Raw genomic sequence first — 19,366 nt, 5'->3', positions numbered from 1 at the left:
ACATAAACAGTTAGTTACTATTAGTTAATATCTAATATGTAACTGATAGTAAAACAGCTGACAACAGATACTAAAACAGTTAATATTGTCAAATAGGCCTTAATGTTTATATATTTAATCCTAAATAATTGTATTTGGAAAATGATATATCAGGATTTGTATTTCTAATTTTTATATTATAATATATAATTAATTAATGTAATTTAATTTATAATAAAAATTATTAATGATAATATATATATATATGGAAATTTCGTATCTACCAATCATGAGACCTTAACATGTGTGGAAATTTATATTTACATCTTGAGCTGTCCTTCAGCTTTGATTCTTATTCATGTATTATTTTCTACGTATCACTAATCGTACCCAATGCAAAATTTTTATTTTCTATTTATACACTTACGTATTTATATACAACACTAATCATAGGTTATCTATAATAATTTATATCCATTATAGGATAAATCCATTATAAGAATACGATTAATTGGGGTTATATATCATTCATATTACGTATTATTTCCTTCCATTTTTATGTATTATATTTAGATTTTGCATGTTAATTAACATATTAGTAATTGATTAAATTTTTTTTATTTTGTCTAATTATTTCTGATATAAATATTTGTTATATTTAATAAAAATAAAGGATAAAATTAAAAAAAAATTAATACTCATTAATTTTTTAAATATAATAAATAATTTTAAATAAAATAAAATAAAATAAATAAAAATAAACAAAGAGAGTATAATTCATGTAGGACTAAAAAAAGGTCACCTGGTTGGTTTTATTGTAAGTGTTAAAATTGAAATATTATAGACTCGTTTCATTTAGCAGTCAAAATGAATTTTTTTTTTGATGTTTTGACTCTTAATTATTGATAAAATTAAAGTGTTTGAAAAGTTTAATCGTTGAAGCAAGTAGTAGTTAGCCGTTATTTGCTATTTGTTGACCGTTAATTATTGAATCTAAAAATTAAATTAAATGGTTTTCTTAATTTCAAACATGCATTGTTCAATCAAATCATATTAGTGAGAACTCAAATTTAGTTTATTAGATGAGTGACATTTTTTCAGTCACTCTCTTCGATTATTTTTATTTGTGATTTAAGATTTTTGTATAGTACTTAAGAAAGTAATTAAATAATTTAAATTATAATAAAATTATTTTTAAAAAATAATTTGTTATATTTAGTTCTAAAAATAATTAAATTAATTTTTTATAAAATTAATTTTATTATTTTTACTTCATTGATTTAATTAATTAAAAGCTTAGAGATAAATAAATAAAAGGCAGATAAATATCAGGAAAAGCTATCAAATATTGGTAGTCATCAGGAACAGTTAATAGTGATTGTGAGAAGTTTGAAGAAGTTACAGATAATGGGTAGTAACTTTCATCAACTACAGAAACGTGAAAGCGAGGCTTACATATCCTTCGAGATATCTGCAATAAGAGTTATAAATATTTGATGAACAACAATGTGAAAAGTCTCGATAATTAAATCCAACAACACAGTTAGACTCCAAAAATCTATTTATCATTTAATTTTGTTGTCATTTACTTTTCCAAACTGCTATAATTTACTTTTTCAAATTCTTATACTTACTTTTTCAATTAATCAATCAAATTTCTTTACAAATTTTAACACACTTGCCTACTTGTAAGATTGACGAAATTATATTTAGTTTAGGGATGGCAATTGATCAAGTTTTTACAGGTAGTCAATCAAACCGAACCCTAATAGAATAAGTTTAGATATTATATAATCGGGTTTAGTTTTGAAAAATAATACTCGTGATGAGTTTTGATCGGATTCGAATTTTACATGTTGGGTATCCGTTATCCGAAGCCGTTTACATAAATACTTAATTAAATGTAAAATATATATTTGTACAATAATATTTTTAAAATTTTTATATATTTTATTTTATATAAAATAGAATTTAAATATTTTATGAAATTATTAAAATTTTAAAATATAAATTACTAATTAAAATAATTTTCCATACAAAATATTAATTGAAATATATAAAATTAAATGAGTTTGGATTTTTTCATTTAATAATAATGAGATTTGTAACGGATTCGAGTAGTTAATAATAAATTTTAAACGAGTTTAGAACGAGTTTGGATTTTGATAATATTAATGGATTCGAATTTGAGTATGGTGATTTTCGTGGGTACTCTATCAGTTGCTATCCCTAATTCAGTTTAGCAAATTCTCATAACCGTTTGATTCAAGAAATTAATTGTGCATTTAAATTATTACTAATATTTAGCAAGCTCGCAAATCGCAAGTTGCAAGTTGACTAAAAATATTTTTCTAAGAAAATTAAAATATTTTTTAATTTAATTAAAATATTTTTTATTTTATCTAATTTATGTGGAGAGTAAGTAATAAGATGTATTTTAAAAAATTATAAAAATAATTATTATATTTAATAGAGATAATGATAAAATTAAAAAAATAATATATTTTTTTAATTTTCTTAAAATATAAATAATTATAAATAAAATAAAATTTAAAAAATATGGATAAATCATATCAGACTAATCTATATGGATACTTCATTGAATCATAATTGTGGTAATATTGAGTATAATAATTAATAATTATATTCGAATTAAGCATTTAACCAACATTTAAAAAAAAAAAACATTTACCCAAAAATACCATAAAACCACACGTGTATCATGCAAGCTAATGACAGCACGCACAAACGAGAGGCAAAAAAAACAAGACGCTTCCTTCCCAGTTTGAACTTTAAAAGGCAAAGCGCGTGTACACACACGTAAAAAAAAAAAAAAAACACCTTATGCGTTACGTGACTGCATGACTCTTGCTGGCGGGCCCCTCCGGACACGCATGATCCATCCCATGAATAATTAATGAATTTTCTTTCAATTTAGAAAAAAAAAACTCCCCTCTAAAATTCTAGCACTGGTCAGTACTTCCCCACGTGGGAGTTACTATAACTAAAATATAATTAAAATATATTAAAATAATAAATTTAACTTAAAATTAATTTTATATAATTATTTATTAATATATTTAAATGATAATTTTTAATAATAATCCAAATAATAATATAAAATAAATTTTAGGATTTTTTTCTTTTAAAAAAATAAATAAAAATGGATACATTAAATTATACTGGTAAATTCATGTACATTGAATGCAAACTATAATTGGTGGCAGTTAATATGTGTATTTAGTTCTGCGATCTCTCAGGTAGTTTGGAATTTCTTATCCAAACTGACCAACAAGAACAAGAAAAAGTTATAAAAACGACAACGCTCACGGCTCGACGTGTTTTTAAAGCCTTTCATTCACACGCGCATCTTCGCACGCGCACCAACATAAAAACACACACAGACATTTATTATCTCTCACTAGTAGCTTTAGCCATTTCTTATTCTCTCTCTCCAAAACCCTCTCTCTCTCTCTCTCTCTCTCTCTCTCTCTCTCTTATTTGCTCTCTCTCTAACGGCCTGATTGTACAGATTGGGCCGTGACCTCCATTTTCAGCCTTCTTTTCTGCTTTCCTTTTATGCTTTCTTTCTCAATATAACTCCGACGATTTTTTATTTTTTCTTGGGGGTTATGCGTTAGGCTTTGTTCTCTCTCTCTGTCTCTCTCTTTTTGTGCTTGAAAAGTGAAGTTTTGATGTCTACTGCTCCTTCCTCTTCGTCTTCTTCCACGTCGAAGAAATGCTTCAATTCGGATTGTACGGACTTCAAATCCAGGAAAGGTTGGCGGCTGCGTTCCGGAGACTTTGCGGAGCTTTGTGATCGATGCTCGTGAGTTGTTGACTTCTCCACTGTGATTTTTTTTTTTTTTGGTTTGGAGTGGTTTATTTGAATTTGGCTATTTGTGTTAATTTTGGTGTTAATTTCGAGGTTTAGGAGTTAGGTGGATTGGGTTGAGGGTGAATTTAAGAGTATTACTTGTTACTGATATGGTTTTTTTTTCGGTTATTTGCTAAAATTTAATAACTTGTTTTGGTTCCGGAGCTGTACATTGGAGTTTGTTGGGAGGTTAATTTGGGGAAATTGGCTTTAGCCTCCAGCTCTGTGGAGAAACTAGTAATGACTAATGAACGTGCGTTAGCGTAAATGGATGACTGTTTGCCTTCTCATTTCTCTCACTGGAGTGTTATATTAAATGGCAATGGAAAAAGACTTCTTTTTTTCGCTTTTAAATTTTGCAGTATTGTGTTTTATTAGACAATGACTCAATTGAAAATGTTTACTCTTAATGTTCTTTTTTTCCTTATTTAATCGTAGTCTTTGCATAATTATGTCAAATTTGGAATGTTTGCAGTTGTTTATGTGTGTAGCGATCCATCTGCTCCTAGAAATGATATTTGGTAACTGCAGTTTTTCATTTCTGATCATTTATATTGATGAACGTATAGCCTACTTCTTGCTAGTATCTTGAAGATTAATTAGTGCAGCTGGAATTAATACTTTTGCTCTGGTATGGCTGTTGATGTGGTTGTGTTATTGAGATTAATTTGCCATGAATTGATTGAGGGAGAGCTTGAGGTAAACCAGCTCTCTGTGTTAGTTGGAGGAACCCTGTTGAAATGCAAAGAGTATTTAGTATTGCGAATTTCTAGGGTTTTTTTTTGGCTTTAACTAAAGGAGCTGAAAATGGGTACCAGTACCAATAGTGATCATGCGAGGAATGTACTAGAATGAGAGCTGCATCTGAACTTCTACCCTGTTTAAATGCCTATATGATTTATGTCCATGTATTAAGTTACACAACAACAGAAACGTAACCCTACTAGAAAATCGTCTCTGGTATTATGTTAGTCTGAAACTCTGAATGGTTTGGGTTTCTGAATAGCAATTTTTGTTGCTTTCCAGCTGTCAGTGAATTTATTTATGATTAACATGAAGACAAACCAAAAAATGCTTTGGTTATTAACTCTCAGGAGCTATCTGGCTTTAGCTTATTGCTAATGAATGGGCTTGGCTTGGGACAGGTCTACAATCTGCTGAGATAGTGTGTATGTTTTAATGTGAAAACCTCCCTAGAAGGTTTAAAGCTTAGCTAGGTTGAGATAATGTGAGAGTGGTTGTTTTTCTGTGATACTAGGCTTCTCTTTCTCTCTTAAAATTATTGTTAAAGAAAAGAATTTCTTAGGTAATTTGGATGCAAAACATATCCTTGGCTCATCTTATGTTCTATTATATGTTTATTCAGTTTTTACTATATCCTTCTGTTTTGAGATTTTGACGTCTTTATCTTTCTTTCAGTTAACAATTATTTCTGCCTATTTGTGATTTAGTTCTGCTTATGAGGAGGGGAGATTCTGTGACACTTTCCACTTCAATGCCACTGGTTGGAGATGTTGTGAATCTTGTGGGAAGGTGAGCAAACAATTTTTTTTAGTTAAATATCAAATATGCGGTTGAAGTATGCCAAATTTATTCTGTGTTGAGTATAAATCATCTCATGGCTAATTTCTAACTGCAGCGGGTTCATTGTGGATGCATTGTTTCAATTCAAGCATTTACACTACTGGATGCTGGAGGGATAGAGTGCATGGCGTGTGCAAGGAAAAATGTTCTTTTGGTAACAAGTCATTCTAATCTTTCCATGAAAATTTATAACTATTCTGTATTCTTCATGATTATTAGTGATTTTCTCTGACTGCATGGGCTAATTGTTATTCCATTAGTTGGATAAATCTGTTTCCATTTGTTTCTTTTGATATATTTATAGAATTGAGATTGTTTTTAGGAAGATTGTGGTATTGAATATTCTGTCTATGTGAATATTGATTTAATACTCTGGTAGCTATCATGATTATTGAAGTGAGTAGTCATGTAGAAATATGATTGCCTGTGTAAAAAGTTAAAGATGATTTTGATGCTATATCTGTTAATTAATTGTTACTTAGATGGCAAAGAAATTGATGCTTGAATTTCTCTTTGTCATGGCCATATAGTTGATGAATTCTGATTAGTTTGCCTTTATGGAAAAGGCTGTTTTTTATTTCATATTTGATGTTGATATTTGCTAACCCCAATTAGTTCGGGATTAAGGCTTAGTTGTTGTTGTTGTTGTATTTGATGTTGATATTTGACTTTCCTGTTATATGATGTTTGTTTAATATGTCAATTTACTTATTCATCATACATAGAGAATGTTTTCCCAGACTCATGAGGGTGGATGGTGTCATGGATTTTTTTTTTTTTTATATGATCTTCTTGCTCAAATATCAACCCTCGTCTCCTCTTATTGTTACCCTTTTACACCTCTTTGGTTACTCAATGTTGTTTTTGTCCTTATTTTCATCTTTGAGTCTTCATGGTTCCTTTATTATTTTTCCCATTAGTTTTTTTTGTCGCTTTCTGAAGTCATCCAGAGTATTTTGTGCATATTTTTTTTCCTTTCCTTTCCCCCTCCAAAGTTGCGGTATAATTAATGGTCGTTATTTTTGGCGTATATTTGCACCTTTAGATTTCTTCATTAGGCGTATATTTGCACCTTTAGATTTCTTCATTATCACATAAATTCTTTATTTCTGAGTGAAGTTTATTAATGATAGCTGAATCATACCTCACATTATGCATCTTAAGTGGTGCAATAGATTAACTCTGTGTTCCATACTCTTTATGTCAGGCATCAAACAGCGCATGCTTACCTTCTTTATTTTATAATGCTCCTTTTTCCGAGAGGCTTAAAGACCTTTCTGTCAAAAATTGGAGTCAATTAGCTGGATCGGGTCCTGTGCCATGGCGGCAAGCACCCAGTTTGTTCAATTCCTCTATTCCTCATACTGAATTGCATCCAAGGACTCTATATGAAATTGACAGGCATAATACCGGTGAAAGATCTTCTGCCCTTTCTCTTGAAAAAGGGAGAATAGAGGATTTTTCTGACAGATTAATAAATGGGAACCTGAAACTTGGTACACAAGATATGCTTGAGAATGGAAATGCAGGTAAGATCCTTTACCTGCAATATTTTTGCTGCTTCAAGGAAAGAAATGTGTGATCATTTGGCATTTTCTTGTTGATTTGCTGAAGAAAAAGATGTGTTCAAAACAACAGATATGGTTGCTGACTGGCTGCTGAACCTGACGTGAATGTTTTGCTGCAGGAAACAGCAGTGAGGAGAAACCTGGTTTGTGCTTAGGCATATCACAGCAGCCTTCGTTAAAAGAGGATCCTTCTACTCCACAACTTGGAATGGCTGTACCTTTTGCATCTCTGAATGAACCTAATGGTCAGATTGGGGGCTCTGGAACTCCTTTACGGCAACCTGCTCCACCTTTGCTTGCAAAGCAGTTTCATGGTAATTTGCATAATGGAGTTAGCTCATCACCTGACACTCAGATTCGCAATGGAAGGCCCCGAGCAGATGCCCGTGGAAGAAGCCAGTTACTTCCTCGGTACTGGCCTAGGTTTACTGATGAAGAGCTACAGCAGATCTCTGGAAAGTATCCTTGATTTGATAAATTTTGAATTTGAAGGACTCTGTAGTCATGAACTCTGCCCTTACTCTTCTTTCCTTTTTTTCTTCTTGACTTATGAAGATAGGTAAGATTTGAAGGGATTGACTAGCTTATATTCTATCTTTTTTTATGCCTTTCTTTTTCTTTATAGTTGTGTGATCTAAAACCTTAACCATATTAAAGTTCAAATTCTGTAATCACCCCTTTGTTTGAGAAAATGTTGAGTGCTAGTGATGCTGGCCGAATTGGGCGTTTGGTGCTGCCAAAAAAATGTGCAGAGGTTAGTCCTAATGCTTCCTAGATTGACTTTTCACTTTATCCAGCATTCTATTCTAAACCATTTTATATTAGAGAAGATTGATGAAATGCATATTGCAGCCAACAAATTGCTGAATGATCTCGGTTTGGTATCACATGAATTGAGCAAAACAAACTTAGTTTATTTTCATTTTATACTAAGGGCCTGTTTGACATTGCTGTTTGAACTGCTGTTGAGGAAATCACTTTTTTAGATATACTAGTTAGAGAGTATTAAAAAATAATTTAAAATTAAATTTGATAAGTTTTAGTTATAAAAACACTAAAATAACAAAACTGTTTTTTCAAAATGCTTTTTTCAACAGCATCTAAAATGGTACTTTTATTTACACAAACAGTTTTGGACCTCCAAATGCAATGCCAAACAGTCACTAACTCTTTTCCCCCATTCCTACTCTATCAAGGCTAACATAGAGAATTCAGTTCAATTGAGCTGATTTTTATTTTGTTCTTAAAGTACTGATTTAAATTACAAATCCTTTTCATGCTACTGAACTGAATTAAATTCTGATCAATGCTTTATTGATTTGATTCAAGGTAGTGTGTCATTCAATTGATTTGCATTCAAGCTTAAGTGGAATGCTGACACATTCATGCTTGAATGGGTTACTGATATTTTTCTGCTTTTTGTCTGTGCAATGCCTTTGTATGTACTATTTTGTGTTCTTCATATAGACCAAGGAGCTGTTGAATATAGGATCCTTTCACAGTTAAGAGTGCTGGACCAAACTGCAGAAAATAACATGGGATGTCCATATGCTCTTGAATTTTCTTTCAGGCGCTCATATTTTGTTAAAAGTGTTCTGCCTCAGGAACTGTTAGTTGATGGTGGATTCTAAATAGACAGTTGAAGAAGACTTGAATATAAGTAGAAAGGGGAGAATTTAAATTTAATATGATCATGAAAATGACCATGGGTTGTACCATTACTGATTTTGTTAGTTTCCTGGTTGATTCTTTTGTGAATATTCCATAAAGAAAGTTGAATAAAAAGGCTTGTTAAAATATTTGCATATGCAGCTTGTGTGTGGTGTAATTACCATTAGAAATTTGTGAAACCTCATATTTAGAAAATACATATGCTGTCATGCCAATGGGATAGCTCAGAGACTGATTACATAATTGCATTAAGGAAACCTTTAGAAAAATATTCCTCTCTATCCTTGTGGCTTCACTACAATTTTTTTTTCTTGTTGGTTCTTCAATACTAACATGCCCTCACTCTATGACAGGCCTATTTTCCACCAATCTCTCATCCTGAAGGGTTACCTCTTAAGGTCCAGGATTCTAAAGGGAAAGAATGGGTATTTCAATTCCGCTTCTGGCCTAACAATAATAGCAGAATGTATGTTCTGGAGGGGGTTACTCCTTGCATACAGAACATGCGATTGCAAGCAGGTGATACAGGTAATTTCCAAATTGAGTGGAAAGAACAAGTCAGAAGTTCTGATTTTTATTTTTGGGAATGATTATACTGTGTTTGCCTTGTATTGTTTTTCTTATTTTTAGGTCAGTTGAATTTGTGATTAATTTCTGTTTATTTGATTTGTCAATATGGCTCTTACATCTGGTAAATATTGTTGGCTGTTAGTTTTGGTGTGTTTCTTTTCCTTGTTTCCTTGTGATCTGGTGCCAACTTCATAAGAATTATTGCTTCATTGTTCAGAGTTATCTGGTATTGGAACTGAAATTTAATTGTTTTCCCAGTAACATTTAGTCGATTAGAGCCAGAAGGAAAATTAGTAATGGGATTCAGAAAGGCTTCAACTGCTCCGTCATCTGATCAGGTATGACTTTGTGAAATTATTTTTGATTGTGTATCATTATGTTCTGGAACAGGACAATTGGAAACCCCTGGACTTTTCTGTTGCAATCTTTCAAATGCCATTAGGTATCACTAAGTGTATAAATATTGGCATGCATGTGTGCATAGTTTGTGCTTTTAGATTTAATTTTAGATGGATGCATCTAATATAAGCGTTACCTCATGTGAGGGCGAGCTTAATAACAATTAGATGAAATATTTCTACGTACATTTGTGCAAAATTAATTAAAATGTATTAATAAATGCATGAATCTAGATGCAAATATTTAATCTAATGGTTAACAGTCATTCTTATATGAGCTCGAGCTTTCTATAGCCGCACCCTTTTGAGATTACTTGGTTTACCATTGATTTTTGGTTCATCATTAATACCTCATGTTTTTATTGTAGGACAATGATACAAGTAAGACTGGTAATGGTGTTTCCACAAATGGAGATGTTAGTATTGCAAAGACTTTTATGTTGAAGTTGCATTAACCATTTATTATTTGAAAGATTAATAGGGATAACCTGGTTTTCATCAATCAAACAGGTTGAATTGGCTGATCCTAGTCCTTGGTCTAAAGTTGACAAATCAGGATACATAGCAAAAGAAGTTCTTGAAGCAAAATCTTCGATCAGAAAGAGGAAAAACTGCACATTGGGTTCAAAGAGTAAGCGCCTGAGAATTGACAATGAAGACATGATAGAACTGAAGCTAACATGGGAAGAAGCGCAAGGACTGCTCCGTCCTCCTCCTGACCATTTTCCTAGTGTTGTCGTGATTGAGGGATTTGAGTTTGAGGAATATGAGGTTTGATTAATTCCATGTTATAAATAAATTTGGACCAATGATCACTAATCTTTTTTTTATCTACCGTCTGGTGTGCTCATATTACTGCCAGCAGCAATAGGTCACTTGGATTTCACATCAATAGTCAATAACATGTATTGCACTTTGCTGGTTACACATGATTAGTGACTTACTGCAGTGAGAGCCCAATAATCTGGTGTTAGTAAGACCACCCAAATTTTGGTTTTCCTGGTGAAAATCTTGGCAGTTGGCAGATGTAAAACATGAGAACATAAATGTTCCTTATATGATATGATAGGATTGGTTGGGTGAGATAAGTTGAGATGCATAGTACAAGGCTGCAAAAAGTTTCCTCCTATTACTTGAGAGTTGTTATTTATTTTCTGTAATGACATAGTTTGGTCATATTGAATTTTACAGTAATGGTACTGACACAGACAAAAGAGTAAAAGAAAATAAAAGTGTGAAAGATAACCCTTGCAAAGATCTGCATACATTTTCTTGCACATTATCATCAATCCTTGTTTGGATTAAAGAACACTGATCATTATCAGAGCATTAATTGACCATTCCTTGAAATATTGTCATGTTCGAATGGAGAGTTTAAGCACTTGCATCTTTGGCTTGTTACACCTTATTAGGTTTCTGGTTTTTTTTTTTTTTTTTTTTTTCAATACTCATATGTGTGCTATCACAGGATGCTCCAATACTTGGGAAGCCAACAATTTTGGCGACTGATAATTTGGGGTAAGTTACTCAAGCACTTCAGCATGATTGGCTTGTCAATCCTATGCAAAAATCTATCAAATTTCTCTTGACATAGACAATGGAATCTGTTATTTTTTAATAGTATTTGTTCATTGAAGAGCCCTTACCATCTAACTTGGTTATGGCTCTAATCTTAATGATATGGGGTTTTTTTGCTGGGAGAATATCATAATTTTATCGTCTTTTATGGAGCTTTAGCCTGATTTAATTTAAAATTATTGAGAATTGTGGTTTCTTTTCTAGCTGTTGATTTATCACGTAACTTATGATTATGAATGATGTTTTGCTATTATAATCCTTTGGCCCTTTGGCCGTCTTCGTAATCTTTTCTCTCTCTCTCCTTTTTTTTTCCTGGCACTCGGTACACTATCTGCTGTCAATTAACTGATTTCTTTTATTATTATTATTTTTAAAAATTTTACTGTTAGTAACATTTTCCTATCTGTTGTCACTTTGAGCCTTTTTTTTTTCTTTTGTCAGCCAAAAAATTCAGTGGGTTCAATGTGAAGATTGTTTTAAATGGCGCAAATTGCCTGCCAATGCTCTTCTTCACTTCAAATGGACATGTTCTGCTAACTCTTGGGATCCAGAAAGGTATAACATACTTCCATTTGTTTTTTCATATACAAGTGTCTCCCCATATATTTATTACTCTATGCTTTGAGGAAATGTTGTGGGATCTCTGAATTGAAGTGATGCATGGTGAAACACCATATCATTTTTCATCCCTTGGCAAGAAACATTCATTTGATAAGCAAACACCATATAGGTTCTTGCTTTTTATTTTTTAATGTTTTGTTTTCTGTACTGCATGGTAAAATAATGGACTAAGCCAGTCTTCTAGCTTCTTTTCTTTCTAAGATGGACAAACAGCTGTGTTAAAGTTGGACATTATCTGAATCCCTATAAATTACTGCCTAAGTATTTTATTAATATGTTTGTATCTCTATGTCACCAGATCATTGTGTTCAGCAGCTCAAGAATTGACAGCTGAACAGTTTGAAGATCTGCTACCAACCTGTAATTTAGGTATAAATTTTGTCTTAATTCTCCATGTCCAAATTTATCATCATTAACAGAATAATATTATCATGTGTGGTACTAAGTGCCACAATCATGTTCTACACTGGTACCATTCTTGCTGTATGTTATGCATACTGACGATTTTAAAACATTGTCTTTTATTCCAAATGGTGGTACTTTTTTTTCCTACCCCAACTGCTCAATTGACAATTGGAATCATGGTTGTGAACTTGTAGCTGCATCCAAGAAAATGAAGGCTGCTAAACAAGAAGCAGATAATGTTGAAGCATTGGAAGGGCTTGACACTCTAGCGAACTTGGCTATTTTAGGAGAGAATGAGGCACTTCCAACTTCATCCCAGGCAACCACAAAGCACCCTAGACATAGACCTGGCTGCTCCTGCATTGTGTGCATTCAGCCCCCAAGTGGAAAGGGCCCCAAACACAAGCAGACGTGCACATGTAATGTGTGCCAAACTGTAAAGCGCCGATTCAAAACCCTAATGATGAAGCGTGAGAAGAAGCAATCGGAGAAAGAAGCAGAAACTACAAGGAAAAAACAGCAGCAAACTTTGCCTGAGAAATTACTAGATGATGATCCCTCACCATCAACTAACACTGGAAGTAGCAGCCCAAACAAGAAAAAGGTCGTCAGTGACGGTTATGATGATGATCCCAACAAAATTAAATCATCCACTTCACCTTTTAAAGGCCAAATAGACCTGAATATCCAGCCTGAGCGAGAGGAAGAGCTGTCACCTGGTTCAGATTCTGGAAGCATGATGAAGATGATTCAAGATGCCACTGAGAGGTATCTCAGGCAGCAGAGGTTGAGCTTTGATGGTGATAGTATTTCAGCAAGTAATCAAACATTGGCAGGCCATGGAATGGGTGAGAAAGTCAGCAATGGCATTATGCTTGGCAGCAGTCATCAAGATTCTGACAAAGATCATCCTGCAACTTTTTCTATGGAAGTGTCTGCATCCTCTCCGGCCACTGGATAGATAATGCCTTTAACAATGCAATGCTGTATTGACCATCCATGGATGATTTGGGAGCTGATTGCAAGGGTAATTCTCTTTGTACATTTCCACATTGGCATTGCGCTTCTTTGTTCTGTACATAAAGTATAGTTGGGAGTGGGCAACAATATGGTTGAGTAACCGATAATTTTGCTGATTCATATTCATACTGTGATCTCTACTGTAATATAAGTGGATGCTGACTAGTTTAGAGTTGGGAATGACGATAACTTATCAAGTGGGTGGTAGGTTGAAGCTATGTAGTTCATTTTTAGGAGCTCACCACTACCCTTGCTCAGCTGTGCCAGTTTTTTTCACTTGGTAAATGAGAAATTGCTTTTCAGTAATTCTAGCTTATATGCATTGATTGCCCATAAATAAGTAGAATGTTGACAGAAGCTTCCATTCCTTAACATCCTACATGTGTAAGCTTTCATGTCATCATTCTTCTCCAATAAACAGGTAGGATGCGCTCCATTTGGCCATTATTGTGCAAGTTTGAAGGAATGTAATTGAACATGATGAAAATTTTGATAGAACAATGAATTTACCTTGCTTTAGGTTTTATTTCAACTTAGCAGACATGCATTAGGTTGAGTGGTTGGGATATTTAAATTTCGGGTAAATGAGGTGGGAAAATTGTAACAGAAAAGAATTGCTGCCCGAGTCGTGGAAGCATGTTTTCAGGCTCTTTGAATGAATCTTTTAAGCTGTCTTCCTGGTTATGTCCTATTTTCGAATGTTTATATATATACATATGATCAAGTTTCTTTCGGCTTAAAATGACTTTCGATGATCTGTCTGCCAGGTGACTGAGTTTTGGGTATAGGTACTATATATTTCTCCTTAAATTTTGACGTTAAAACGTTATTGATGTCTACAGAAAATTAGCTGACCGATGATTTAACAGGCCCAAGTTGAATTGAAAATGCCCAACTTGTATATTGATGCATTTTCCTATTTACCTTTTACTAGTCAATTCTTGTATTTTTTTTTAAAGAAATGTGCCTTTAATTTTATTTTATTAATAAAATAATATTGTCAAATAATTTTTTTTTAATCATATAAAAATAAAATTTCTCAAAAATCATGTTAAAAAATTTTAATAATTATTTATTTATTCAAAAATATTATCATAATTTTTTTTACAAAATTATAGATCATAATATATAAAAATTTAAGAATTTAGTAAAATATATTATTTATTATTAACTATTTGAAAAATCATATTATTATCTAATCAACTTTTATATAATTATAAAATGTTTAATATTTTTATAAAATATATAATTATTTAAATATAAAATAAATAATTACCATAGAATTTAGATATAAATAAATTGTTTCAACTTGAAATGAAGGTAACGAAATTAACGTTTGATTTAACGGCATGGGCTAATCTGTTAATAGAATGTAATTTTAAGAATTCAATCATTTTTCATGAAAAACATAGGGATTGATTTGTAGTTTTTGACATATCTCTAAAAATAATTTATAATTTACCTTTTGTAGAATCCACAACTCAAATTTCTGTAGGTATCAAAATTTTTTAAATTAAATCCCCTGTATTTTTTTTAAATATTAAAAAATATTATTGAATTTATTGGGTTAAGGATATAGTTTCCCTGAAGTTGAAAGGGGATTATTAAGCTTTAGTTAAACTGAGGCAACCTTATTCCTTATCACTGATTAGTCATACAATTATCCTCAACATAATTGGAGACTAATCAAAGCCAGATAATAGTAGATATATAAAATATGGGGTCGACACATTCTTGTTTAGATTGATTCATTTTGAATTTAAAATATAAATATATGAGATTTATATATATTTTGTGTCGTAAGTTTATGGTAGCTTAGATTTAGACAAGAAGAATCTTGAGTTGATAGGTTGGGAGGGTGTAGATTTTGGAAAAAGCTAGCTTGTGTGGTTGAGAGAAAAGCAGAAGAAGACCAAGTCAACCAAACCATCTAATTCTTGGATTCCAATGAAAAAGGGTAAACCACTTGATGAAACTTTTCCTATGCTTCCAAACGACATTTCAGGTAAGCTTGGCTGGTCCTCATCTTAGAATAACCTCAAGCCTCTCATACCAAAAATAAGCTTACTTACATTACATTCATTTTCTTGGTGACAGTTTTGCTATTGTCACCTCCCCTCTTCCTCCTCATTATGCAGCAATCAATGAAGAGGAAGATGATGATGAATAAAACATTATTAACACAGGAATAAACAGATGCACATATGTGATTATTCGTATAGCAGCATTGACATCTTCTACTAATTTCATCAACATTAAGCAAGTACATTTCCAGGAGAAGAAGAACAAGAACAAGAAGAGTGTTACTTAAGTTCTGCCAAAATGAATGATTTATTCTCAAATTCGTTCAAGAAATACACTGACCTTAAGCAGCAAGCATATCTTGATGATATAGAGGCTGGGAGGGAAAATACGAGTCTTGATAAATTCTTCGATGATGTTGAGAATGTAAAGGAAGACATGAAAAGTGTTGAGAAACTGCACAAGAGTTTACAAGATGCTAATGAAGAGAGCAAGACTGTGCATAATGCCAAGACCATGAAAAATCTCCGTTCTAGAATGGACTCGGATGTGGAGCAAGTCCTGAAACGTGTCAAAATCATCAAGGGAAAGCTTGAAGCTTTAGAACGTTCCAATGCAGCCGCGAGGAACGTTCCAGGGTGTGGTCCAGGGTCCTCTGCAGATCGAACCAGGATCTCAGTGGTTAGCGGTTTAGGAAAGAAGCTCAAGGATCTTATGGACAACTTTCAGAATTTTAGGGCCCAGATGAATGCTGAATATAAGGAAACCGTGGAGCGCAGGTATTTTACAATCACAGGACAGAAAGCAAGCGAAGAAACAATTGAGAATTTGATAGAAAGTGGAGAAAGTGAAAATTTCCTGCAGAAAGCAATCCAGGATCAAGGGAGAGGCCAGATTCTTGACACAATATCAGAAATTCAAGAAAGACATGATGCGGTGAAGGAGATAGAGAAGAATTTGATCGAGCTCCATCAGGTGTTCTTGGACATGGCTGCTCTTGTGGAAGCTCAGGGTCACCAACTCAACGACATTGAGAGTCATGTGGCGCATGCTAGCTCGTTCGTGCGACGAGGGACTGAGCATCTTCAGGAAGCCAGGGAATATCAGAAAAGCTCTAGGAAGTGGACGTGTATTGCCATTTATGGCTTTATTATCGTTGTTATTTTGCTCTTATTGCCTCTCTTACCAACAATTATAGCTCTCTTGAAGTGACAATTTCTTCTTGAACTCTGAAAATATGCTTCTGATTTTCACCTTTATTAGATTGTAAAGCAACTTTGAAAAATTTATATTTCGTTTCCTTAGATAGGATTTCAATGTCTCAAACTTCCATTCTGAACTATACAGAGCTCAACTTGGAATGTTAGTTCAGGAAAAACAAATTTCATCAGAATAGATATAGCCCATTGGCATCATGGAGGTGACGATTCTTTGCAAACCACATGAATTGTAGGATAAAGAGGAAACTTATTTGTCTTCTATTTTGCTATCAATTATATATATACACTAGAAATTTCTCTGTAGATCAGGATTATAATTGATCTCAATATCTTGATGACAGAACAGAACTATATGTCAATCTTGCAATCATAGTTTACACTTCACAAGTCGTTTTCACGATTTTTATCTTAGAACAAGGAATGTTATGGACTAATCCTTAGAATTTGGACTCTGTAGACAACCAGAATCATTGGAACCTTCTTTGGCATCCTTTGAGCAGAAGGATTGTCTTCTTTTACTCAGTTTTTTCATATTCCATCAAGGATGTTGGTACCATCAACAAGAAAGATCCCAAGTACAGACTCTATCAACCAACTTCAACGAAGACATTAAATTCTCACATTAAACTTCAAAGAAGACGTTGGACGTCAAGCTTTCTAGTCCCTAATTTCATTATGCATTTGCATGCGACCATTAAGTTTGCTATAAAATCTAAAAAGATAACCAGAAATCATTTTACTAATACCAGCAGAAAGGTTACTGACTGCTACAGATTATTTCAAAATGCCTTGCCCAGCTGATCTTCCTAGTTCTGTTTATATCAACTATAGAAACCTAATCATAGATAATTTCCAGCGACACAGGAGACCACACTTTGCTCAAAATCTGTGTCAATAAGCCAAAATAGCCATGATACTATTTCAAGGGCACTACCATCAAATTACCAGCTGCAGGTTCAACGGTATAATTTCAGTTAGTCTATTTCAGGTCCATGTAGTCAAAAAAACTCATCTGCCGTTGTAAGAACTGCTTAAAGAAATGCAACCCTAACTTGTTATATTGGGATTTAAATTTTAGCATATAGCAAAACATCATTCATATCAAAGCTAGTTATTGATAAAATTTTAGCCCATCAACTAGATTACATGATCCATTCATTAACAGCCAAGCCAACAATAATTAAATGCTATGAAAGAACAGATAACAGAATTTCACAAAATTAGTAAATTCTTCTAAATGAGTTTATTTGTTATGATATGTTGCTGCAATGTAAAGAGGCATTCGAACAACTTGTTTTGTTACAAGATTTTAATCTTAGACATTGTTGCAGCAAACAAGACTATTGAATAACATAAGATTTTGATCATTGAATAACCCAAACCAACGACTTTGCCCATTTATTTACAAGCCCACAAAAATCATTCAAGTACCAGCACTAGGCAAAACCGCCATAAAAGAATTGTAAGAGGACTCGAGATCAAAGTGTAGTTGCCGAGCCTGCTGCTCTGTCAACTCATCTGCTGCCCCCATCTTAGAAAGCCTAAAAATCCAATCTTTCATCTTTGTCTTCCCCTCAAAGTCTGGTGGCAAAATGCTCAACTTATTAAGTGAAGCTGAGAGGTCTGAAAGCAATGGGTGCACCTGATCCACTGCCACCATATTCAGTTTTAGGGAATCCATAGCTGTAATAAAGTTCTGGACACACTCAGCCACAATGGCAGCTGAGGTAGTTGCTGAGGCAGCTGCAGCAGCTCGATGTTCCACTGTGGCAGGCACCCCAGAGGTCACCAAACGGTTTATGGCAGCAGGACAATCCATCTTGTAAGTGTCTACAAAGCGCTCAATGCTAGGAACTATACCTTTCAGGGTAGAAGCTAGTGTTTTGAAATGGGCAATAAGTTTCTGGCATTCGGTTTCATACTCAGATGAGGGGATGATATCACGAATATAGGCCTTTTCAAGCTTCTCTGTGGCTTTTATTATGGCATAGAGCTCAGCAAAGTTCTCGTACATTTCTCTCTCGCGCTTGTCATTCCATAGCTTGACCTCCATTGGGTATATATGTTTAAGGTAAAAAATAAATAAAATAATCTACTTTCAAAGTCAGATATATTAAAGTATCTGTGGAGGATTGGAGAAGAGAACGGGACACGCGCAAAGAGCACGAGCCTTCTTCGCTGAAAAACAATCAAATACAAGAAGATGAAATATAATTAGACAAATACTGCTAATTGAGCCACAAAAATACAGCACAAGCTGTCTCAAAGCTACAAGCATGATAAATCACAATTGACTACACCCATTAAGAGCTTAAAAATTCTCCACTATGAAATATCCAAGAAAGCAATATGCTGAATTTCAACTGATCACACACCAACACAACTTGTGTATTAATAGGAAGAAATAAACTATTATTCACAAGAAAAACACAGAAAAGGAAAGTAAAACAGTAAACTTTTCCATGTTCTCGAATTCCTCAAGTTTCACATGAAACAAAAGAGCCATACAAACAAGATGAACAAACAGATCTTTAGAATCACAAAATAGAAACCCAAAACTCTTAGATCAAAATCTTTGCAATGTTACCTCTAGATCATCCTAAAAGATCGATAAATCCCAAAGAAAAGGCTTAGAAGTCGAGATTAGAATTACAAAAGAGAAGCATGTATATGATTTGAGAGAGGGAGAAAAAGGGTACTTAAAGGAAGTGAAAAACGCGGCTTTGAATAACGCGAAAGCTCCTCCGTTCCCTGGGTTGCAGAGAAGAGAGAGAAAAGTAGGGAGCTAGGGAGATAATGTCTTTGTATGAGAGGAAGAGAAGCGGTTGCGTGTGGGCTCGCTATATTATTATT

The 19,366-nt window shown here is 33.3% G+C and overlaps 3 protein-coding genes across 6 annotated transcripts; 2 read left to right on the top strand and 1 right to left on the bottom strand.

Annotated features, from left to right (window-relative positions):
• The first annotated feature begins 3,427 nt into the window (after positions 1-3,427).
• On the top strand, positions 3,428-13,577 carry LOC110632712 (B3 domain-containing protein Os07g0563300). Of its 3 annotated transcripts, none has more exons than XM_021781031.2 (14): positions 3,428-3,808; positions 5,308-5,389; positions 5,496-5,594; positions 6,648-6,969; positions 7,128-7,467; positions 7,666-7,762; positions 9,033-9,207; positions 9,508-9,587; positions 10,016-10,063; positions 10,158-10,418; positions 11,116-11,165; positions 11,667-11,780; positions 12,145-12,215; positions 12,446-13,577. In XM_021781031.2, exons 1-14 carry the CDS (start codon positions 3,675-3,677, stop codon positions 13,210-13,212), a joined length of 2,640 nt encoding a protein of 879 aa, XP_021636723.2. In that variant the 5' UTR covers positions 3,428-3,674; the 3' UTR covers positions 13,213-13,577. The 3 variants fall into 3 exon arrangements, with proteins under 3 accessions (XP_021636723.2, XP_057986325.1, XP_021636724.2); XM_021781032.2 differs by having other exon boundaries at positions 3,663-3,808; positions 5,276-5,389; XM_058130342.1 differs by lacking the exon at positions 10,016-10,063.
• Positions 13,578-15,036: 1,459 nt separating this feature from the next.
• LOC110632723 (syntaxin-124-like) lies at positions 15,037-16,770 on the top strand. The gene has a single exon (XM_021781046.2). The coding sequence runs from the start codon at positions 15,594-15,596 to the stop codon at positions 16,503-16,505; it is 912 nt and encodes a 303-aa protein (XP_021636738.2). The 5' UTR covers positions 15,037-15,593; the 3' UTR covers positions 16,506-16,770.
• Positions 16,771-17,723: 953 nt separating this feature from the next.
• On the bottom strand, positions 17,724-19,363 carry LOC110632724 (vacuolar protein sorting-associated protein 28 homolog 1). 2 transcript variants are annotated; one of them, XM_021781048.2, is made up of 2 exons: positions 19,213-19,363; positions 17,724-18,691 (listed from the first exon to the last, which is right to left on the bottom strand). In XM_021781048.2, exon 2 carries the CDS (start codon positions 18,564-18,566, stop codon positions 17,937-17,939), a length of 630 nt encoding a protein of 209 aa, XP_021636740.1. In that variant the 5' UTR covers positions 18,567-18,691; positions 19,213-19,363; the 3' UTR covers positions 17,724-17,936. The 2 variants fall into 2 exon arrangements, with proteins under 2 accessions (XP_021636740.1, XP_021636739.1); XM_021781047.2 differs by having other exon boundaries at positions 19,101-19,324.
• Positions 19,364-19,366: the final 3 nt, after the last annotated feature.

This window comes from Hevea brasiliensis, chromosome 11, assembly GCF_030052815.1.
Source record: "Hevea brasiliensis isolate MT/VB/25A 57/8 chromosome 11, ASM3005281v1, whole genome shotgun sequence".
Taxonomy (NCBI): domain Eukaryota; kingdom Viridiplantae; phylum Streptophyta; class Magnoliopsida; order Malpighiales; family Euphorbiaceae; genus Hevea; species Hevea brasiliensis.
This window is presented reverse-complemented; position numbering and strand designations above follow the sequence as displayed.

What these genes read in the sequence shown, in the direction of transcription:
- LOC110632724 (XM_021781048.2), bottom strand. Translation starts at nt 18,566, where the DNA reads ATGGAGGTCAAGCTATGGAATGACAAGCGCGAGAGAGAAATGTACGAG.
- LOC110632712 (XM_021781031.2), top strand. Translation starts at nt 3,675, where the DNA reads ATGTCTACTGCTCCTTCCTCTTCGTCTTCTTCCACGTCGAAGAAATGC. An exon ending in GTGTTTCCACAAATGGAGAT is followed by an intron (nt 10,064 to 10,157) that starts GTTAGTATTGCA and finishes TCAATCAAACAG; the next exon opens with GTTGAATTGGCTGATCCTAG. An exon ending in TTGAGTTTGAGGAATATGAG is followed by an intron (nt 10,419 to 11,115) that starts GTTTGATTAATT and finishes GTGCTATCACAG; the next exon opens with GATGCTCCAATACTTGGGAA.
- LOC110632723 (XM_021781046.2), top strand. Translation starts at nt 15,594, where the DNA reads ATGAATGATTTATTCTCAAATTCGTTCAAGAAATACACTGACCTTAAG.